Below are 21,127 nucleotides of genomic sequence, written 5' to 3' on the forward strand. Positions count from 1 at the left end.
ACATAGAATTTTTACCATGAAAGTTATGTTGGGGCAAATATCAATCAATAAATTAAAAAATACTCCAGTCATATCATGAATAATTTTAGGTCACAATAAAATAAAATTAAAAATAAATCATAGCATATCATCTGGAAAAACCAATTATCTAAAAAGTAAATATTATGCTGCTGAAAGAATATTATGTCATTGACAAAGTCATATAGTATATATAAATTCTTGGAACCAAATGAGAATAAAAGAAAAAATGTTATCAGATTATAGAAGATAAAGTAAGATTAATTCTAAGAACTTTATAACTGTAAAGGCGTACATAAAGAAAGAAAATATTTCTCAAATAAGCAATTTAACATCATCTCTAAGGGAACTAGAAAAAGAAGAAAATCTTAATAGAAGAGAGAAAACATTATAGTAATAGTGGGAATACAATATAATGCATTTTAACAAACCTGCCAATGTTTGTGGTCTTCCATATACTTTACCTCCACTAATATATTCCATTATGTCACAACAGTATCTTTGTACACTTCCCCTCAAAATTGCTTAGCAAATTCAATTTTAAAGTCTAGGTTCAAGGGTTTGTCATTGTTCGTTGATTTTTCTTTTCTTTTGTTTGTTTGTTTGTTTGTTTTGTTTTATTTTGGGGGCCACACCCGGTGATGTTCAGAGGTTACTCCTGGGTATGCACTCAGAAATTGCTCCTGACTTGGGGAACCATATGGGACACTGGGGGATCAAACCACAGTCTGCCCTAAGTTAGCACATGCAAGGAATATGCCCTATCGTTTGCAACACCGCTCAGACCCCTGATTTTTATTTTCTTGCTTTGTCTCTGTTTTATTCACATATGACTGTTATAAACCGGCATTGGTTCTTTTTAGTCTGGCTTATTTCACTTAATCTGATACTATCAAGTTCTAACATGGTTGTAATGAACTACAAGGCAAGATGCTCACTGACTCTACTATCATTCAATATAGTTTTGATCCTATATTTTAAAATTGAGGTAATTTAACATATTTTCTAACTATCTAAAATCAATATTTTATAAATTCATTATTAAGCTGACATGACAAAAAGGAAATTTTGGCAGTAGTTTATATAAAAGTTATTCCTAGTGTTCTCTGACTTACACAAATAAAATAAAAAGTAACTTAGAAATACTGAAATAATAGTAGTATATAGCAATTATAGAATGATTGAATAAAGATAGTCTGTATAAAATTGTTCCTGGAATGTGTTTGTCAGTGCTACTCTCAGTCCTGGGATTGCATCCTGTCTATACAGTGCTTGCTTTCAAAAAAAGAAACCAAATATTATATAGATTATTTTTTGACTTTTGACATAAATGTATCTTTAGATATTTTTAAATTAGTAAAACAGTTATTACTGCAGCTCTTTCCTAGAAGCTATATGGCTTTAGGTGTGTGTGTGTGTGTGTGTGTGTGTGTGTGTGTGTGTGTGTGTGTGTGTGTGTGACTGTTTATGTTTTTATAAATTCTAGAGTAAAGGGATGTCTACCTGGATTACCAGAATGTAACTCATGCAAAGAGATAGAGAATGGAATGCCTAAGATAGAGAATGGAATGCAGGCTTAGGAAGTCTAGTTCAAGTAGACCAAGCTAAAGAGTTCTGAGTTCACCATTGGCACAAAGAAACACTAATGTTTCAAGATAAAACAGGGACAATAACAAAGTAATAAAATTCAAATAGTACAAAATAATTTCCTATCTCACTCACAGAAATAAGATAAAATGTGTAAATGCCAGTAAGGCTTTTATGATACCTGAAGGAACATTTTAACTATATGTGGATAACTGAGAATGACAAGGAGAATTCCGAGTCAACAAAAATTTTTCCCTATAGAGGTATGTTTAGACTAAAAAGAAAAAAGAAACTGACTTTATTTTACATGGTCACCATCACATGTTTTTCCACCAGTAAAATACACCTCCATCCCCTTCAGGTGAGTTGTTAGAAAGAAAAAAAAGTTTTACTTTTTTTTTTGGGGGGGGGGGCACACCCGGCATTGCTCAGTGGTTACTCCTGGCTGTCTGCTCAGAAATAGCTCCTGGCAGGCACGGGGGACCATATGGGACACCGGGATTCGAACCAACCACCTTAGGTCCTGGATTGGCTGCTTGCAAGGCAAACACCGCTGTGCTATCTCTCCAGGCCCAAAAGTTTTACTTTTTAGGAGTAAGTTATGTAAAGTTAATATTTCAATGGTAAGTAATTGTAATTTGCAATTCTACTTGAGGTGACGTTAAAGTATTCATACATTAGGAAGGAGTTAGATACTTTTCATTAAAAAGCTACTTCTGTGAAAGTATTTTTTCATTAACATTTACTTTTCAACTAAATTCCAATAAAAACTACAAATCTATGATTTTATTTTCCACAGGTAAAAATGTGGTCTAATGGGAGGAGAAGGAAAATAGCAGAATTATTTTTCTCAAGTGTTTTCCTAATAATCATTTTTCCTTAAACATAAAAGAAATCACACTGATACATCTCATTCTAAGTACAGACTGAAAAATTAGAAGATATTGCCAGGAGGAAATAACATTATGAAATACTCTGACTTTGCTACATCACTTATTAAATAAAAGAAGTAAAGGTCAAGAATGAATGTCTTGCTTATGGAATTTAATTCTGGCTCTAACCATCAGCCACCTGTAAATGAAATAAAAAAGTTATTTAAAAAATTTGTAAAACAAACTAACATTTGGGGACAGACTGATAGTATAGAAATTAAGGCACTTACCCTGCATGTGACCAAACAGAATTCATTCCCAAGGACTATATGGCTCACTGAAAACTGCCAGGAAAGATCCTTGTGCATAGGGTAGTAATAGACCCAGAACACAGTAGGTTGTCACCCAACAGAAACTGAAACAACAATATAAGACCACCACCACCAACAACAACAACAAAAAACAAGCTAAGAATATGATTGCTATTTTACAGCTTGATAACATATTATGCCAATGTTTTTGTTTGAATTTTTTATTTCAGAAATAATTTTAAACTATAGAAAGGACACAAGAAATATACAGCTCAAATGTATATATATGCTCTTTACCCAGAGTTACCTATTATTTGTTGTCTATCTTCTTTTTTATTTTTATTGAAACCATTATGAATTACAAAGTCCCTCATAGTTGGATTTCAGACATAGACAGTGAAATATGGCCATTCCTTTCACCAGTGTTGACCTCCCTTCAACAAAGTTCCCAGCATGCATCCTTTAGTACACCCTTGGCCTTCTGGCTTGACAGTTTAACATGCCCATTTTAAGCTTAGATTGTTATAAATTGGGTCTCTTAATTATATTGTTGTTGACTTTGGCTTCTATATTTAGTTCTGTCCTTTTTATTCTTCACTTGAGACCACTGGACTGCTGGCTCTCATCCACTCATTTATTTTGTTTCCCAAATTTTATAGAAAAATGCAGATATGTGAAGTAAAACAAAGTAATTCATGCCCCAATATTGTATGAAAAATGTGGGATCCCCTATCTAGAAGATAAAAATAAAATAAAAAAGGGGTTGTAGCAGTTTTTGTTTGTTTCTTTTTGCATAGGCACAGCAAACATTGAGGAGAAATTAGAAAAGAAATACCCTTGTCCTAAAAAACAGGGTGTCCCTACCCTGTCCAACTAAATTATAACAGCATCCTGTTATAAGACTCTGGGTATATGAGATGTCCAACCCCAAGGTCTTTCTTCATGGTCCCAGGAAATATTCTCAATCACAGTTGTTGCAGTCAAGCTTCTGTAATTAGACATCTTGTTTTTTGCAGAGATCCTATGTTGAAGCGGCTATATAACAGAATGTCTTTTGATTTTATCTTACCATTAGGTGGTGAGACAGGGAAACCTACTCTGAAAACAAGTTGTTGGTTTCTAGTCATCAGGGTGCCATATAAGCCCATCCTGGAGCAAATTGATGCCAGTGCTGCATTAGAGCCTCCCATCTGAAAGTTTGATTTGGTACTGATGCAGAAAGCTGTCAGATCCAAGGATAGGATTCAAGGTTTGGGGTTGGATGGCCGATGTCTGATCAACTGAGGCCTAGGTTGTCTATCATTTTAATGGACCATTTCAAAAACATATTAAATATTTAAAGTTAATTCTTTTTTATGTTTTTCCTTTTTTTTGTTTTGTTTTGTTTTGTTTTGGGGTCATACCTGGTAGCGCTCCAGTGTAACTCCTGGCTCTATGCTCAGAAATCGCTCCTGGAAGGCTCGGGGGACCATATGGGATGCCAGGATTCAAATCACCATCCTTCTGCATACAAGGCAAACAATTTACCTCCATGCTATATCTCCGGCCCCATTTAAGCTGATTTTGTTTTATTTTATTTAAAGTTAATTTTACTTTTTCCACATATTTTTGGAAAAGCCAGTCCATTCAAGTTTTCTTAGTGTAATAGGAATGAAAATGTTTTTCTCTTTTAAATTCTTAGAGTGACTTCTCTAATGTTCTTATCTATTCTAGCTAATAAATGAGGAAATAATATGTAATTGTATAGATGAATAAATAAATATTACTATCATATTATCAATCATAATTTTTAGATCCCGTATCCAATATCACTATTCCACATTTGCACAACTATATAGCTTTCACTTTAATGACTAGGTATATTGTTACTGACAAATACAGAAGAACAAAGAAGTCTGTAGATAGAATGATACATAGATTTAGAAATGATTATTTTTGTATTTACCTAATGAAATTGTTGGCTCACTTCATTTTTCCAACATTAAATTGATTCTGTGATATATAATAAACACAAACTTGTTAGTGACACTAGATCCTGTGAATCTTACTGCTAAAAGCTGCCTAATATTTAATTGAATAAATAAGCCATAGTTTAAAACAAACACTAAATTATAAGCATTTTTTTCTATTTAACTTGAGTTGATATCCTTTCTCTTACTAATATATACTGTATATATAATTGTATATATATATATTTCTGGTTATACACTCAGAAATTGCTCCTGGTTTGGAGGACCATATAGGACCATATAGGACACCGGGGGATCGAACTGTTGTCTGTCCTAGGCTAGCGCAGGCAAGGCAGATGCCTTACCACTTGCGCCACCACTCTGAACCTGTCTCCTACTAATATTTTTAAATAAATATATATATATATGGTGATAATAGTTCTAAGTATTTATGATAATTTTTATTTGAAATTTATTACTTTGGCATCAGATAGGCTGTAGAAGGAAAAGTATAGAGAAGGTAACCAGAAAGACTAATGTTTTTTTCCTAGTTTCTTTGCATACATAAACGTGAGCTCCTGTCACAATTTTAATTACCTTTATTTATCAATTTTCCCTTGTATTTTTGCACCTTTGTTTTTATTTGTGTGTTTTTATAACACATATATTATAAACATATATTGTATAGGCCTATTTAAATATTACTTTCATGGGAAGATAGAATGCTAAAATAATAGAATGGTATTGTTTTCATTATATTATTCTTTCAAATTGTAAACTTTTTGACACTTGTTTATTCTCTTTGTTTATTTGTGGGCCACGTATTGCTGTGCTCTAGGATCATTTCTGCCTCTGTGCTCATAGTTCATTCCTAGAAGACTCAAGATACTATATGGAGAACCAGGAATAGAATTTGGGTTGTCAGAGTGCAAAGCTAGTGCCCTACAAGCTCCAGCGCCTTGTGGTTATTTTTAAGATCTGACTTGTTAGTATCATAAAGAATAAGACCATATCTGTTTTGTTTGTCAAGTACTGTCTACTTTATAAAGCTGTCTAGATTCTCAGAATTTTTAAGGTTATAGCCTGGTAGTGACAGACTTAGAGGAGAGTGTCAGAGAGATAATTATAGGGAGAAAAAGAGGAACACCCTAAGAAACAGAGAAGCAAAGGAAGAGCTAGCAGGAGGGAAGAATAAAGAGGGGAATAAAAAGTTGGGAGGGAACAAGGTCAGAAGTATAAATATGAGGGAAATATGTAAACAAATATAATAAAGAAATAAATACTCAAATGAAACACATTTTTCTCATTTTTACTAATAAACAATTTATACCTATAACTATATGTTGTCAGGTATACAACTTGGTTGGATTTATGTATTTTTTTGAAATATTTAACCAGATAGCAATATTTAAAATGATAGTTTTGCTATATGCATTTTCTCATGAATATGGATGAAGGAAGAAAGAAATAAAGGAAGGAAGGAAACAAGAAATAAGAAAGGAAGAATAGAAGGAAATAAGAAAGAAAGGAAATGAACTCTGAATTTATTTTTATCATAACCCTTAAGGAAGTAGAATAAATGTTTCTCATCTCTGTTGTACTTTACACCTCTAGTTTTTATTTATCTTCTTTCCTTCTGGCCACCTCCTTCCAATTGGATAGCACATCAAATATCTCCACATTTGGTTACTAAATCAACCAAACCTAGCCTCTTGTTTCTGAGGTTTTATTAATTTTACCCTTAATATTTTACTTAATATTTGTAATAAATATTAAGTTTATACAGTATTTGTTATTTTTCATTTAGCATAATCATTTCAGTATTCATTCATGTTGCTCATTTTTGTTTTATATTATATAATAATTACCAAAAAAAAACATTGCAAAATTTTCTTTTTGCAAACGTGTTACAATTATATATGCATCTATACATCTGTGTATATACATATACATATGTATTTACTTGCATAATTTAATTGCATAATTATACCATAATGAAGATGGTCCCATAAAAATTAACTTTAATTTGGTACCTTTTATAATGTATTTGCCTAATTAGGATATAATTTATTAATTTTATTAACTTCTTGTTTCCATTATGTTATAAATTCCCGATAGCACCATATATATTACTAAGACTAAAGGTTGTTTTCATAAAAGGAAAATTAATAATTAATAATTAATTAATTACTGGTTGATATTAGTAAATGTGTTAGTATACCAGACTGCTGTTCCTAATAACACCAGATGTTATTATGTGATTCAAATTATATATTAATAGGAATATTCTTCAGCATATGAGTAATACTTCTTTTGTATTTCTCTCAATTTATTAGATTTATTTCAGCAAAAGGCTGATGCTGCTTATACCTCAAAGAAGCAACTGGCAGGAATTAGTGCTCATGGAAAATTTCCTTTATAAGTTAGAAAAACATTTGGCTTTATCCTACATGTACTCCACTCCAAGGTCTATTGCTACTGTTTTCCAAATTACTCACTGACTTGACGAATGGCAATAGCAAGCAGTTTTATTGCAATGTACAGATGTTGATATTTTCCACAATTTTTTGGCAAAAATGAAGGGTTTCCAATTGAAAAAATCAAATCCTTCTATTAGAAGTAGCTAAATTATTTATATTTCTCCTTTGTAAAGATTCATACTATTTGTCTATTTTTCTTTATATTTTAAAAAATATTTATTTGAATAATATATTTTTCTTTACACATATAAAAAGCAGATGTTACATAGGGGAGAAGCCAGGACGTGTAATGAGAAATAGCAGGAACTGAGAGCAGAGTAGTCATGTATAGGTCAGGAATGAATTAAAATTAATCAAAAATGAATAAAGCTATCTAAGTATGTGTGTATGTGTGGTTTGCATGGATATGAGAAAGAGGATGATGAAAAATAAATGAAATTGAAAATATTGTGTTAAAGTGTTTCAAGGTAAGATTTATTTCAACAAATAATTTGAGATGACCTACATCATTTTTTAATTTTTTTTTTGGTTGGTGGGCTACACCCAGTGGTACTTGAGTTATTCCTGGTTCTGCTTTCAGAAATCACTCATGGTAGGCTTCAGGTAAACCAGGGATCGAACCCAGGTCTGCTGTGTGCAGGGCAAATGCTCTATCTGCTGTGTTATCACTCTGGCCCTGCTTTTTTGTTTGTTTGTTTGTGCATTTGATGTTTGTATTGTGTAAGACTTAAAAAATTTCTACTGTATTTAAAGACCATGTAACAATAAGTTGATTACAATACATTTGTCTCCAGGTAAATAGAAACAAAATTGCTTTTATTTTTTTTAAAGGAAAAAAAGAAGAGGAAAGAATTATAGAAAAGTACAGCAGGAAGAAAATTTGTGAAAATCATTGTATCTCACAATGAAGTCATTAAGACATTTTCAAAAGACTAGTAAGCTGTTTAGTTGATCATTCTGATACTTCTTTTGTTTCTAAACATTAGGTTTTTTCCGATACACACTGACTTCTAGATTCTTGTGTTTCTACTGGAGTTTTGATCAGATTGGTGACTGCAGAGAGCAGTTGATGAATGGTGATGCTGCGCCATTTGCTAAGCAGTGTTTGTTACTGATTTCAAGTTTGTTTGCTTAGTTGTTAACCTCCTTATTTCATTTAGCACAATAATTTTACATTCCCTTCATTTTGTCTTTTCTGTAGTGTGTGTGTGCTTTTTTTTTTCACAGCCTGATGTGTTCACTCCGGGATTATTTCTGGCAGGGCTCAAGGGACCATATAGAGTGCTAAGAATTAAACCTGGGTCAGTTACATACAAAGCAAGCACACTACCACTATACAATGTCTCCAGCCTCTCGAATGGCATGTGTTTCTCTTTTTAAGTGTCAGAGAAGTATTCCATTGAATATGTATGCAAAAGTCTCTTTATTCTATCTTTATCCTATTATATTTTTTTGGATGTGAGGTTAATGGGCCACAACCAGTGGTGCTCAGGGGTTACTCTTGGCTCTGTTCTCAGAAATCACTCCTGGCAAGGTCGGAGGACCATATGGGAGACTGGTGATCAAGCTCGTGTCAGTATCAGGCAAGAAAAATGCCATACTTCCCCTGGATAATATTTTCTAATGTTTGTTTATATCTATACCTTTTGAAGTAGTTTTAAAAAATTTATTAATGTAAAAGACTATTTTTAGCTTTTACTTTAAATTATATTAGCAATTTCCTATAGTAGTTTTAGTAATGAAAATAAATGACACTAGTGATTTGTGAAAGGAAGTGAAAATTTAGTATTTGCTTATAGAGGACATTGCATTGACTCACTGACCTTACTGAAATGAATATTTTGAATTCTTCTGAATCACTCCTGGCTCCCAATTGAAGAATTGGAATAGTAAACATTTCCCATATAATAAATAATTAGCCATTTTTTACTTTATTGAAGTATGATTTGCAAGTAAATTTCATATATATTATTGTGTATGTATGCTTAATATGCACATATAGAGAATTTTTATAATAATCACTCAATAAACATATAAGTGTAGTTTTCTCTGTAGATTCAAATCTTATCTCTTTTACAAATAAATCCAAAATGGAATTGCTGGATCTTATGTTAGTTATATTCTTAATTGAGGAGCTGTTACTATATTGGTTGTTCCAGGTTATATTTACAGGGTATAAGAGATCCCTTTTCTCTATATTTTTATCAAAAGAATCTTTAAAAATTATGATAAGTTATCCTAGCAGGGGTGAGATAATAGTGAACTTTGATTCATTGATTTGCATTTTCTTGATTATTAAATGACGTGGAGCACCTTTATATATACCTGTTGGCCATTATTATTTTATCTTTGCCAAATATCTATTCCAATCCTGTATTCAATTATAACTAAGTTATATTTTGTCTTTGAGTTGTATGGTTGTTGTATGCTGTTGATAACACATTCTTATCAGATATATGGTTTGCAAATACTTTCTTCCCCCAAAGATAGATTCTAACAAAATATATTGTTAATTCATGGTATAAAAATAGCCGTTGCTATTTAAATCTTTTTCTAACTTGTTTTCCTATGTCATTCATCACATTATTTTATATATCAGTAATTCATATTTATGTTCTTTTCCATTAACATTTAAATAATTTCAGTTGATTTCTTAGCTCAGCACTTAAAATAATAGTATAGAATGGATGTTGTTTTAATCAATTTATTTAATTTTGAGACATAAGTTTTTAAGGAAGAATTTGGATTTAAAATGTGTTAAATGTATTAAACAAATCTTATTTTCGAATATATACAATATGTTAAAGTATGTAAGTCCCTTATTAATTTAAACCTGTTTCATGTGCAATGATAATCATAGAGGATTTTTATACCCATATTGCTATCTCAAATCTTGTTATTAGCCCAGAAACTTCAGCCAGGAGGATTTAATCAATCATGGTTAAATTGTTCTGGGTAGTCTATTGCCATATGTCATTATCAGTTGTGAGATGAGCTGCTCACACTGCATTTTTACTAAGTTGTTCTATTATTTCTTCAGAAAATAAATGCAAATAAATGGATTCCAAACTTCTTTGGAGTATACTGTAAATCTTTGTAACTTCATGGCCAAATGGTAAACCACAGGACCACATGACTCAACTCCCTTGAGACTGTCATGTTATTCCTGTCAAAATTTTCTTCATTAATCAACTAGAGGCTTTCATCTTTTTTTAAAAAAAATCATGGCCTTTCAAGTAGGGGTGAAATTACACCTATCAGAAATAAATGTCCCCAGTACTCATTATCATTATTTTATTTAAAAAAACCTAAATGGAAATATAACCTGTTTCTTAGGTAGTCAGCAACATTTGGCTTTTCCTTTATAGTATTTTAAAACACCTTCCAATTATTTAACTGTTGAGAAAATTTTAAAATATTTACTTAAATATCAGTAATGATATGGGACCATTGGGGAACTTAGCTTTCAGCAAAGCCTAATATTATTCTATTCAGTAACTGTACTGAACTTGATTTGGCAGTTTTCAATGTATACATAATCTCCAATGGTAATCTAAATGTGCCCCTTAGCACAGTTGTTCTGTTTATTTTTTCTATGTTACACTTCGATAACTTTGTGGTTGCCTGTAATACCTTTGAGCAGGTGCACCTGCACAGCTACCATTTTATTTACAAAAAGAACAAAGTTAATGTTTTATAAAATTCATGACACACCTGGGTTGGGACAGTAGTAGGAAGCGGGAATCAGATCAGAATAGCAACTTATTTCTAGTCCGATACTTGAACTCTGTTGAGCAAATTCTCTTGAGTACTCTTGAACATTTTTGAGGATTTGATCTCTTGAATCCTCATTAACCAACAATGAAAGTGAATCTGGAAGCTTACCCATATTGCTACCATGCTATGATTCACATTCCTGGGTCTTGACCTGAGGAATTACCTAGGTTTTATCCTTGCTACTCTTGTACCTTACAATGTACCAGATAGAGAATTCTTTCAATAAAAATGTATTTTGGTCTGATATATTTTAGTGTAAAACCACAAGTTTGGCTTTAAAAATAAAGTAAATGAGTGAATATATATGATAATTTCAGAAATTACTGATTATGGTCACAAACTAGAGATTTGGTTTTATTATTATTATTTATGATGATATTCCTCAATGAAAAAGTTAGGGTAAACTGATTTTAAATGAGTTAAACATAAAATTACATTAATTCATGTTAAATATAATAAGAAGAAAGACAAATACATACCATCTTACTCATATGTGATACTATAAAAGAATGTATTATTCACATAAAAATAAAGCAGGAGAATAGATGAAAGGTTTCTATAACCATCCTCAACTATTAGCAAATTGCATATTTAATTTGTTTACACAAATATATACATTCTCTATTTTCCTTCCTTGTTTTTTATGTTCTGCTTCTATTTATTTACTTAAAGAGAAAAATACTAAATTTAAAAATAACCCAGTGGTTGGAGAGATAGAACAGTGGGTTGGCACTTTGCTTGCGTGTGAATAACATAGATTTGATCCCCAGCACCCCATTCAGACCCCTGAGAACCACCAGCAAACAAAGTCAGAGTTAACCCGATCATCATCGACTATGGCATAAACCCAAAGTAAAAAATAATTTAAACTTATTAAGAAAACATTAACTATGGGGCCAGAGTGGTAGCACAGTGTTAGGGTGTTTGCTTTGTATGAGCCTGATCCAGGACAAAGACATGTTCAATCCCTGGCATCTCATATGGTCCCCCGAGCCAGGAGCGATTTCTGAGCACAGAGCCAGGAGTAATCCCTGAGCACTGTATGGTGTGATCCAAAAACCAAACAAATAAAACAATCACAACAACAAAAAGAAATATTCATTAACACAAAATAAATATATATCTCAAAATTAGTATGCTAACTTAAATATCTTGAACAGGGGCCAGAGAGATAGCGTGGAGGTATGGCATTTGCCTAGCATGCAGAAGGATGGTGATTCGAATCCTGGCATCCCATATGGTCCTCCGAGCCTGCCAGGAGCGATTTCTGAGGGTAGAGCCAGGAGTAACCCCCGAGCCTGCTGGGTGTGACCCAAAAACCAAAAATAAAATATTATCTTGAACATATTTATGTTAGGATCTGAATATAAAAGTGAATGTATCTATTTAAATTTTAACCAACATATATTCTAATAGTTCATTAAAATACTCTGTATGTCAATAAGATTTGAATTCTTGGTCATTATTTAATCTTACATTTTGTCAAATCTCTTTAGTCATAAAAATATATTTTTTAAGTTGAATTATCACTTTGTATCTAAATCTTTCTTGTATAAAATGTTTAACTTAAAATGTTATAATAAAATGTCCACTAACTGGTTGAATTTAGTATTCTCAATACTATGAATTGAAAGTACAAAATTTTCGGGGCCAGAGTAGTGGTGCAGGTGGTAGGGCATTAGACTTCTTTGTGGTAACCTAAGCCAGACCGCAGTTTGATTCCCCAGCCTCCCATATGGTTATAAAGATTATAAAATAAATTCAAATTATTTACATTTTTCAGTTCCTAGTTATTTAAAAAAATATGTTCCAATTAGGGGCCAGAATGATTCACAGGGGTAGAACATATGCCTTTCATGTGGCTGGTTTCAATCCCTGGCATCCCATCTGGTCCCCTGAACCAGGGGCAATTTCTATGCACATAGCCAGGAGTAACCCCTGAGCATCACCAGGTGTGGCCCAAAAATCAAAAACAAACAAAGTACAAAATTTTCCCCAAATATCTTACTCTCTAAATAATGTGGCCTTAGATTTTCACTATTTTCTTTCATATAATATATGAATTATTGACAAGTTTAATTATTTTTGCCTTTATAAAATAATCAGAAGAACCAAACTAAAAGTACTAAAATAATGGAGATAAAGGAAAGAATCAATAAGCCAAGAAAAGCAAAGGCAGAAGTCATGTGCTATATGTAATTGTGCTCTTTTATAGACATTAACATGCAGGCCTAAGAAAGATATGTTACTTATTTTTACAAATAAATAAGGAGTATCATTGGGAAATGCAAATTTCCCAAGGTTAGTAGGTGATAGAATCAGAATAGTAACAAGATATTTTACTTTAAGTCATTGGTTCCTAAGAATGACTAATAAACTTCAAACTTCAAATAGTTTTTGGTATATATTTTGGAACAAGAAGTAGAGAATTTAAAATATCTTTTCTTCGTTGAGTTTTCGGGCTCATAGGGCATATACCAACATGGGAAATTGCTGAGTCAGAAGGAATCTCAGTTCCTAGTTTGTGAGGCATGTCTGTATTACTTCTTAAAATGCCTAACCAGTCGGGCCAGAGAGATAGCATGGAGTTAAGTCGTTTGCCTTGCATGCGGAAGATGGTGGTTCGAATCCCGGCATCCCATATGGTCTCCTGAGCCTGCAAGGAGTGATTTCTGAGCATAGAGCCAGGAGTAACTCCTGAGCGCTGCCGGACATTCCCCCCCCCCCAAAAAAGCAAGCAAATAAATAAATAAATAAATAAATAAATAAATAAATAAATAAATAAATAAGCAAGCCTAACCAGTCAACATTTGCATCAACAATGAATGAGGGTTCCTTTTTTCCTTTATCTACTTCAACACTGATTGCTTTTGTCCTTTTGATGTACCAGTGTCTTTGGAGTGAGATGATAACTCATTATTGTTTTGATTGTATTTCTTTGATGATGAGTTATGCAGAGCATTATGCCTTTTGGTCATTTGTACTTTTCTTTGAAGAAATATCTATTCATCTATTCTTCTCATATTTTGGATAGTTTGTATTTTTTCTTGTAAAGTTATAACAGTGATTTATGTATGTTGGATATTAATGCTTTATTAGATAAGTGGTGGATAAATATCTTCTCCTAGTTGTGGGGTGAATTTGTATTTTTGTCTTTCCTCCCTTTGATGTGTATATCATTTAAATTTACTATAGTCTCTTTACCATCATTTCTGTTTCCTTGGCCATTGATGTTGACTGTTAAAGATGCCTCTGGCTTCAATGTCAAGGAGAGTTCTGCCTGTATTTTCCTCAATCAAACTTATGGATTAAGATTCTGATATTGAGGTATTTAATTCATTATCACTGATTGGGTGTGGGGCGCTATCACAGGAAAGAGAACAGCACAACAATGCTAGAAGGAAGTTCACTCTGGAGCAGGAGGGGAGGTTGAAAAGTGATAAAGTATTGTGCGCAAAGCCCTAGAAGTAATGGGTAAAGCAAGTGCTATAATTTATTTTTTAAAAGTACCTGGTATGTAAGGGTCAGAGGGTGGCACTAGCCTAGGATGGACCATGGTTGGATCCCACGGCGTCCTATATGGTCCCCCACCAACCAAACAAACAAAAAAAGAGTACCTAGTATAAAAACAGTCTAGTCAGTGAGTGGGAGAGAAACTGGGTATAGTGGTGAAGGGGGGTGACCACTGGCAAAGTGATAAGTGATTGGTGTTTGGTGTGGTAACATCGTATAACATGAATGACTATAGTTCAGGCTGACTGGATTTAAAGAAGATGCAGATAAATCATTTTAGAAAGATATATCTTTGGAAATGGTTAAAATATACAGAGCTACGTATAGATAGCTATATATCTAGTGATAGATAGGGTTATGGATGATGAACATGATTTGCATTTAGGATGCCAGGTATGATCGCTGGCAACACATGGTTCTCTGAGCACCATAATAGCAAATTCCAAGCCCCCCAAAATATTAGAAGAACTTCCTAAATATTGCTGGATGTGGTACCAAAACTCTTGTAAATGGTTTTGTGTATACGTGTATTTATGAAAAAGAGGGAGGGTGGAGAAAGAGAAAGAGACAGAGAATAAAAATTTTTCAAATTTTGAACTTTCATATTTTCTGGAAACTTTATATATATATTATTGTAATATACCCTCCATTTGCAATAAAATACTATAGGTTATTAAGTCAAGCTTTTGTTTTTTTTAAAAAATACATTTTAAGGAAGATTTTAATACCTAACTGCAATTTGTCTACATTTGACTTGAAAACTGAATCCACTAACACTGGTAAGTTGAGTATGTATCTGGTATAGTTAGAATAATTCTGTTCTATTTTCCTCAGTAGTATCTGCAAGGACTTCAAAAAGTTTCAAAAAGAAATTACATTATTGCTTGTGGGCAATTGAATAGAGAGGGTAATTGAATCTTCAATGCCCTTTTCAAAAGGATAGTACCCTGGAGATTACCTTCAACTAGTTATATTCTTTCTGTAGGTACAGAGATGCTTATAATTCCCAATTATCCAATTACTTAGTCACTAATATTTCAAGAAAATAAGGGCTATTTCCTACTGTCAATACAACTCTAAGTGTCTAAGAATTGACTTAGAATGAATTTATAACCAATTTCACATTTTTTGTACTTTGTTTTTATGTACATTAATTTATGTGCCTTCCTCAGTAAACTCTTCACTTTCAATTTTATACTTTGGTTAAAAAAATCTAGACCCGACCAAAGTGGTTTTTGTTAATCAGGGATTTCTGACTACCCTTAATAATACAAAATGGATTATTGTTGACAGACTGTGAATACTAATTCTTTATATATAAAAACTTCAATAGTACCATAAAAATTATACATATATATATATACATATATACATACATATATAGTGGTCTAGCAAATGACCCTATACAGATGCCTCATTTAATTCCCATATCTAAAATGTTTAAAAAGCTGAGATTAACTCTGCACAATTAGTTGTGCTGTCCCTGCTAACAAATCAGCAGTGCCTAGGAGACTGAGAAACCCCAGTGTACTTTCAATTCTTCTGTTCAGTTCCTAGCTTTGACCCATGCCCTCTCTTTCTGGGTTAGACTCAAACTATTTTATTTATGTCTACTTCTTGTGATTGGCTCTAAACACCTTTTTAAATTTTATTTTGTTGAAACAATTGTGATCTACAGAGTCCTTCCTAGTTTAAATTCAGATATAGGAAGTCAGGGCCTTTCCTGCCACCAGTGTCAACTTCCCTCCATCAATGAACCAGAGTGCATCCTATGCCATTTGCCCCCTGACTGCCAGTATTACAGGTTCTTTTATGTTTATATGGTTAAATTTAGGTCCTTTAATTCTATTATTGTTAACTTTGGCTTGGATATTTACTTCTGTCCTTATTTATTTTCCTGCCAATGCATCCGAGGCCACTTGGCCCTTGGCCTACAGCCATTCTTTATTCCTCTCTTCTTAATTTTATAGAAAAATGTGAGAATATGTGGTAAAATAAAGTAATCCATGTACCAAGGTTCTATGAAAAATGTGGGGGTCCAAATTTAAAAGATAAGAGATAAAAAATACAATAAAAAAATGTGTGGCAGATTTGTTTTAAGGACAACTCATTCTCTTACCAGAATTGGCTACTATATCTGTAGCTCACTTAGTCCCCTGAATATTACTTTGTAGAGAGTAGAAACTTCCTGCCCAAACTAGCTCACACATAAAATACAGGCCCCCACTATGACAGTCTGAGCACTGCACTATCATTTTTGGGAATGGGGTTGAGGACACCCATCAGTGCTCAGGGATTACTCCTGTCTCTGCACTTAGAAATTAATCCTGGCAGGCTTGGAGGACAATATGGGATGCTGCAGAAAGAACTTAGGTCAGCTGCATGCAAGGCAAAAGCCTCTGGCCCTATAGTGTACTAACTAATAAACTTAAATTCTCTCTTACCTCAATTATCTCATTTTCATGGAAAATCCTATTTACATCCACCCAGCCCTTGAAAATAGAAGCCCTTAATTTAAGCTCTTCTCTCTTATTTTTATGCTATCAATAAATAAATGTATTTATTTAATATGCATATATATGTTTATATATTTACATATATTTACATATCTGTAGGGAAAGCACCTTAATCCCAGTATTATATCTCTGCTCCTTCCTCTACTATTTTTTATAAATATAATTTTATTGAAAAATAGCTATATCTATCATTTACATATTGTCTGTTGTTGCTTTTGCACTAGATGGAAAAATTAAATTACATTAGAGACTGTATTGTCCTCTAAAAAGATAAAATTTAAGATGCCTTAAAGAGGAGCTGGAGCGATAGCACAGCAGTAGGGCGTTTGCCTTACATGTGATCGACCCAGGATGGACCTGAATTCAATTCCAGGAATCGCTATGGTCCCCCAAGCCTGCCAGGAGTGATTTCTGAGCACAGAGCCAGGAGTAATGCTTGAACAGAGCCTGGTTGTGGCCCCAAAACAAACAACAAAAAGATGCCTTAAAGAAACATTATTCTGGTTTAGGAATTTAAATTATAAAAATATTCTGTAAAAAGTGAAAAATAAAAACTGTCATTCAATGTGTATCTAAAAAGAAAACTGATGTTTTATTTATAGTCTACTAAAATAGACAATGGCACTTGCAGATGATTCAAAGGCTATTCAGTTTTAAGCTTGTTAAAATCAAGAATCTAAGACTTGTAGTTTTTTTTTGTATTTTGTTAATAAAGAAAAAGTTATTGTGGAATGAATGTCTATGAAGTAATGGATCATATTCTCTAAATTTTGTTCTGCATGATAGAGAAAATGAGAAAAAAATGCATTATCATCAAGCTACAATACATATAATGTAGAGTAAAAAGGAGAAGTGATAGACTGCATAATAATTCTTGTGAAGCTCCCTTACTTTGGAAAGAAATAGTTGTCAATGCCTCTGCATTTTCTCAACATATTATACCATGCTGCACAAAGGCAGTATTTGTCTTTGGTCTGTGGACCTAAGATATTCAGTACAGATGGACCTGTTTCAGTACAGGTAATAATAAGGTGGTCAGTCATGCAACCCAAAGATCGAATTTAAAGTTAAAACTAAAGAAGAATTCCCAGCATGATAGCATTTCATTTTATGTAAAACTCCATCAATCAGGCTCCTTTAGTTGTCTCCAAAGGAGAATACAAGGTTGACAGGAAAGATACAAACAAGTAAAGGGAGTCTCATACCATAGAAAAGGGGCAAATAGAAACACTAGAACAAACCTGTTAGTTGACCTAAAAGAATAGGGGGGGAACCCTATAATATGATCGGTATATAATTTCTATCATATTCTTTAAAAAAATATCACATGTTCAATCTGTAGTTCAGCAAAAGGTCATGGTACCATATTACTTTCACAGGAAAAGATAGAGTTTCCTTTGACATACATAGATGCCTCTCTTAAAATGATTAAAATATTAAATATAGAATTTCATGGTTTTTATATTTATCAATTAAGACATTAAATTATTTTAAATAAAATTTCTCCTTGCACTTTCATCTGGATGGGAAGATGGTGACTTTGCTGATTCGAAGTGTTCAAGATTTATGAAGAGTTGCATTATCAGATCCTCTTGAATAAACAAGGCTCGGAGAAACTCACACACTATGTATGATAGTGCTTGGTAGTACAGAAAGAAAATATGATTCAAACCTCTAGTGTGGGTTTTTTGTGTAGTACTACTCTTGTTTTCCTCTCCCCTATAGCACAGCAAAAAGTTGAGTTATATTAAGGGACTCTAATTTGAGGGCATTTGTTTAACATTTAAAAATTATCATTTATTTTTATCGATATTTGTGTTTTGATAGAAAATCTTTTAAAAGTTGTGGTAGAAGTCTGTACCTTTTGGTCAACCAGGTAATTCCAGAGAAAAATAAGGACTAATATGAAAGAAAATACGGTAACTAAGGTAATGTTAGTTTAAAGATAAGTATCTGTAGACTTTCAAAATGGAGAATTCTTTTGAATGACTTGAAATACTGCGATTAAGATTTATTTTTTAGGGGCCGACGAGGTGGCGCTAGAGGTAAGGTGTCTGTCTTGCAAGTGCTAGCTAAAGAAGGACAGTGGTTGATCCCCCCGGCATCCCATATGGTCCCCCCACAAGCCAGGGGCAATTTCTGAGCACTTAGCCAGGAGTAACCCCTGAGCATCAAACGGATGTGGCCAAAAAAACAAAAATAAAAAAATTTTACTTTCTAATTTTATGAACACATTAGCTTTATCAGTATTGCTCAAATACTTTAAAAGGCACGAGTATTATTCAAGGGTAGTAGTAATCTTTTACACAATCTTTTACATGGAACTTTTTTTTTTTTTTTTTTTTTTTTTTGGTTTTTGGGCCACATTCAGCATTGCTCAGGGTTTACTCCTGGCTGTCTGCTCAGAAATAGCTCCTGGCAGGCACGGGGTACCATATGGGACACCAGGATTCGAACCAACCACCTTTGGTCCTGGATCAGCTGCTTGCAAGGCAAACGCCGCTGTGCTATCTCTCCGGGCCCGCACGGAACATTTTCTACTTATTTACTTTAAGAAGATTTCCAGAGGTACACAGTGATTTTTTTCTGGTAAAGGGGCAAGAAGTCAAATACATTTGGGAACCTCTTCTCTAGATTTCACTTTACTGTCTCTGCACATAATTTATTAATATATTCTTATTATAGTTAACAGAATGATTACATCTCTTAATATGAAATTCTGTGTTGACCTCAGTTACAATTAAGTTGCAAATCCAATAACAATAACAAGTCAATAGGAGCACATATAACCTTTGGATTTGCGTATATACACACTAATGTGTGTGTGTATATATATATATATGACATGTATATATGATATGTGGGTTTTATTCATGGCTCCGTGCTCAGGAATAATTTCTAGCATGGCTCAGGGGATCATATGTGGTGCCAGCTGTGTGCAAGACAAATACTCTACCCATTGTTCTCTATCGCCAACCCTGAGACTTATATTCATTCACACATTTCAGCATTCCCATTACCAATTTTTCTTAGTCTCTTTCCAAACAAAATTAACAGATTGCTTAAACAACAGATGTTATTTTCCTTATATATTCACAAGGATCCTAGACCAAGATTAGGGTGATGATATAGTTAAGTACTGATGAAAATTCTCTTCCTAGAGAATAGGTATATAATATAGGGAAAAAGTGTGTTTCTCTGTATGAAGCCCATGTAATTCAACATAAAGTGCCATATGTGGTTCCCTAACTACCAAAGAGCATGATCTTGGTCCCCCCAAATGAAAACAAAATGACTTTTTGTTTCAAATTATTAAGAACTTCCAGGTTGTAACAGCAACACATTAATCAAAATATAAATGAAAGGAAAAAGCTTTATTTTTTACTTAAAATTTCCAAATTAGCCAAATTAATAATGCTAGAAAAAAAGCTGGTGGGGAAAGCATGGCATATTTTTGAATTTTTTTTTGGAGGGGGGAATCGCACACAGTGGTATTTAGAGCTATTGCTCAGGAAACCATATGTGGTGCAAGGGATCACACTAGTAGTTGCATGCAAGCTCAGGTGCCTTATCTTCTGTACTAACTCTAGGGATGGAGTTATTGATGAAGAATTTTGATGATGAATAGTGCCAGTGATTGCATAGCAATGTAAATGTACTTTTTACCAACAATTATATGTGTAAATAGGATTGAAATGGTAATTTTTAATGTTAAGTTTATTTTAGCACAATAATCTAGCCAGCATGGAGCTTTAAGACTGCTGGGAGGCGTGCCTAATAAATTTAGCCCAGATATGTAGCATGCTAAAGAATTTCTGGTAAATTATTTTACCTGGGAATGCCAGAGGGATGGGATGTATGTGCTTTATTGAGGTTGATGGTAGGTGAGAACTGGAACACAAGATTTCAGCCCGGTTTTTTAGCAACTTGTTTTTGCCTAACCAGGTTTACTCTTCTTTAATAATGCATCTGTTTTGTTCAGGTATTTGTCCTTTGAGCAAAGTAATCCTATTGCTCATTCAGTTTAAATGATTAGTCTATAAAAACATGGGGCCGGAGCAGTGCAGCAGAGCAGTAAGGCATCTGTCTTGCCGGAGATAGCCT

At 33.2% G+C, this 21,127-nt stretch overlaps 1 protein-coding gene across 2 annotated transcripts in view; it reads left to right on the top strand.

Annotated features, from left to right (window-relative positions):
• Positions 1 to 21,127, top strand: part of CFAP299 (cilia and flagella associated protein 299) — a 569,122-nt gene that overhangs the window by 323,760 nt on the left and 224,235 nt on the right. The window contains exon 4 of one of the 2 annotated variants that reach the window (XM_049790296.1): positions 7,074 to 7,135. The exons of the other annotated variant lie outside the window; for it this stretch is intronic. Within the exon in view, the coding sequence (XP_049646253.1) occupies positions 7,074 to 7,135 (62 nt within the window). The remainder of the gene's footprint in view (positions 1 to 7,073; positions 7,136 to 21,127) is intronic. 2 annotated transcript variants of the gene reach the window in all.

This window comes from Suncus etruscus, chromosome 16 (assembly GCF_024139225.1).
Source record: "Suncus etruscus isolate mSunEtr1 chromosome 16, mSunEtr1.pri.cur, whole genome shotgun sequence".
NCBI lineage: Eukaryota > Metazoa > Chordata > Mammalia > Eulipotyphla > Soricidae > Suncus > Suncus etruscus.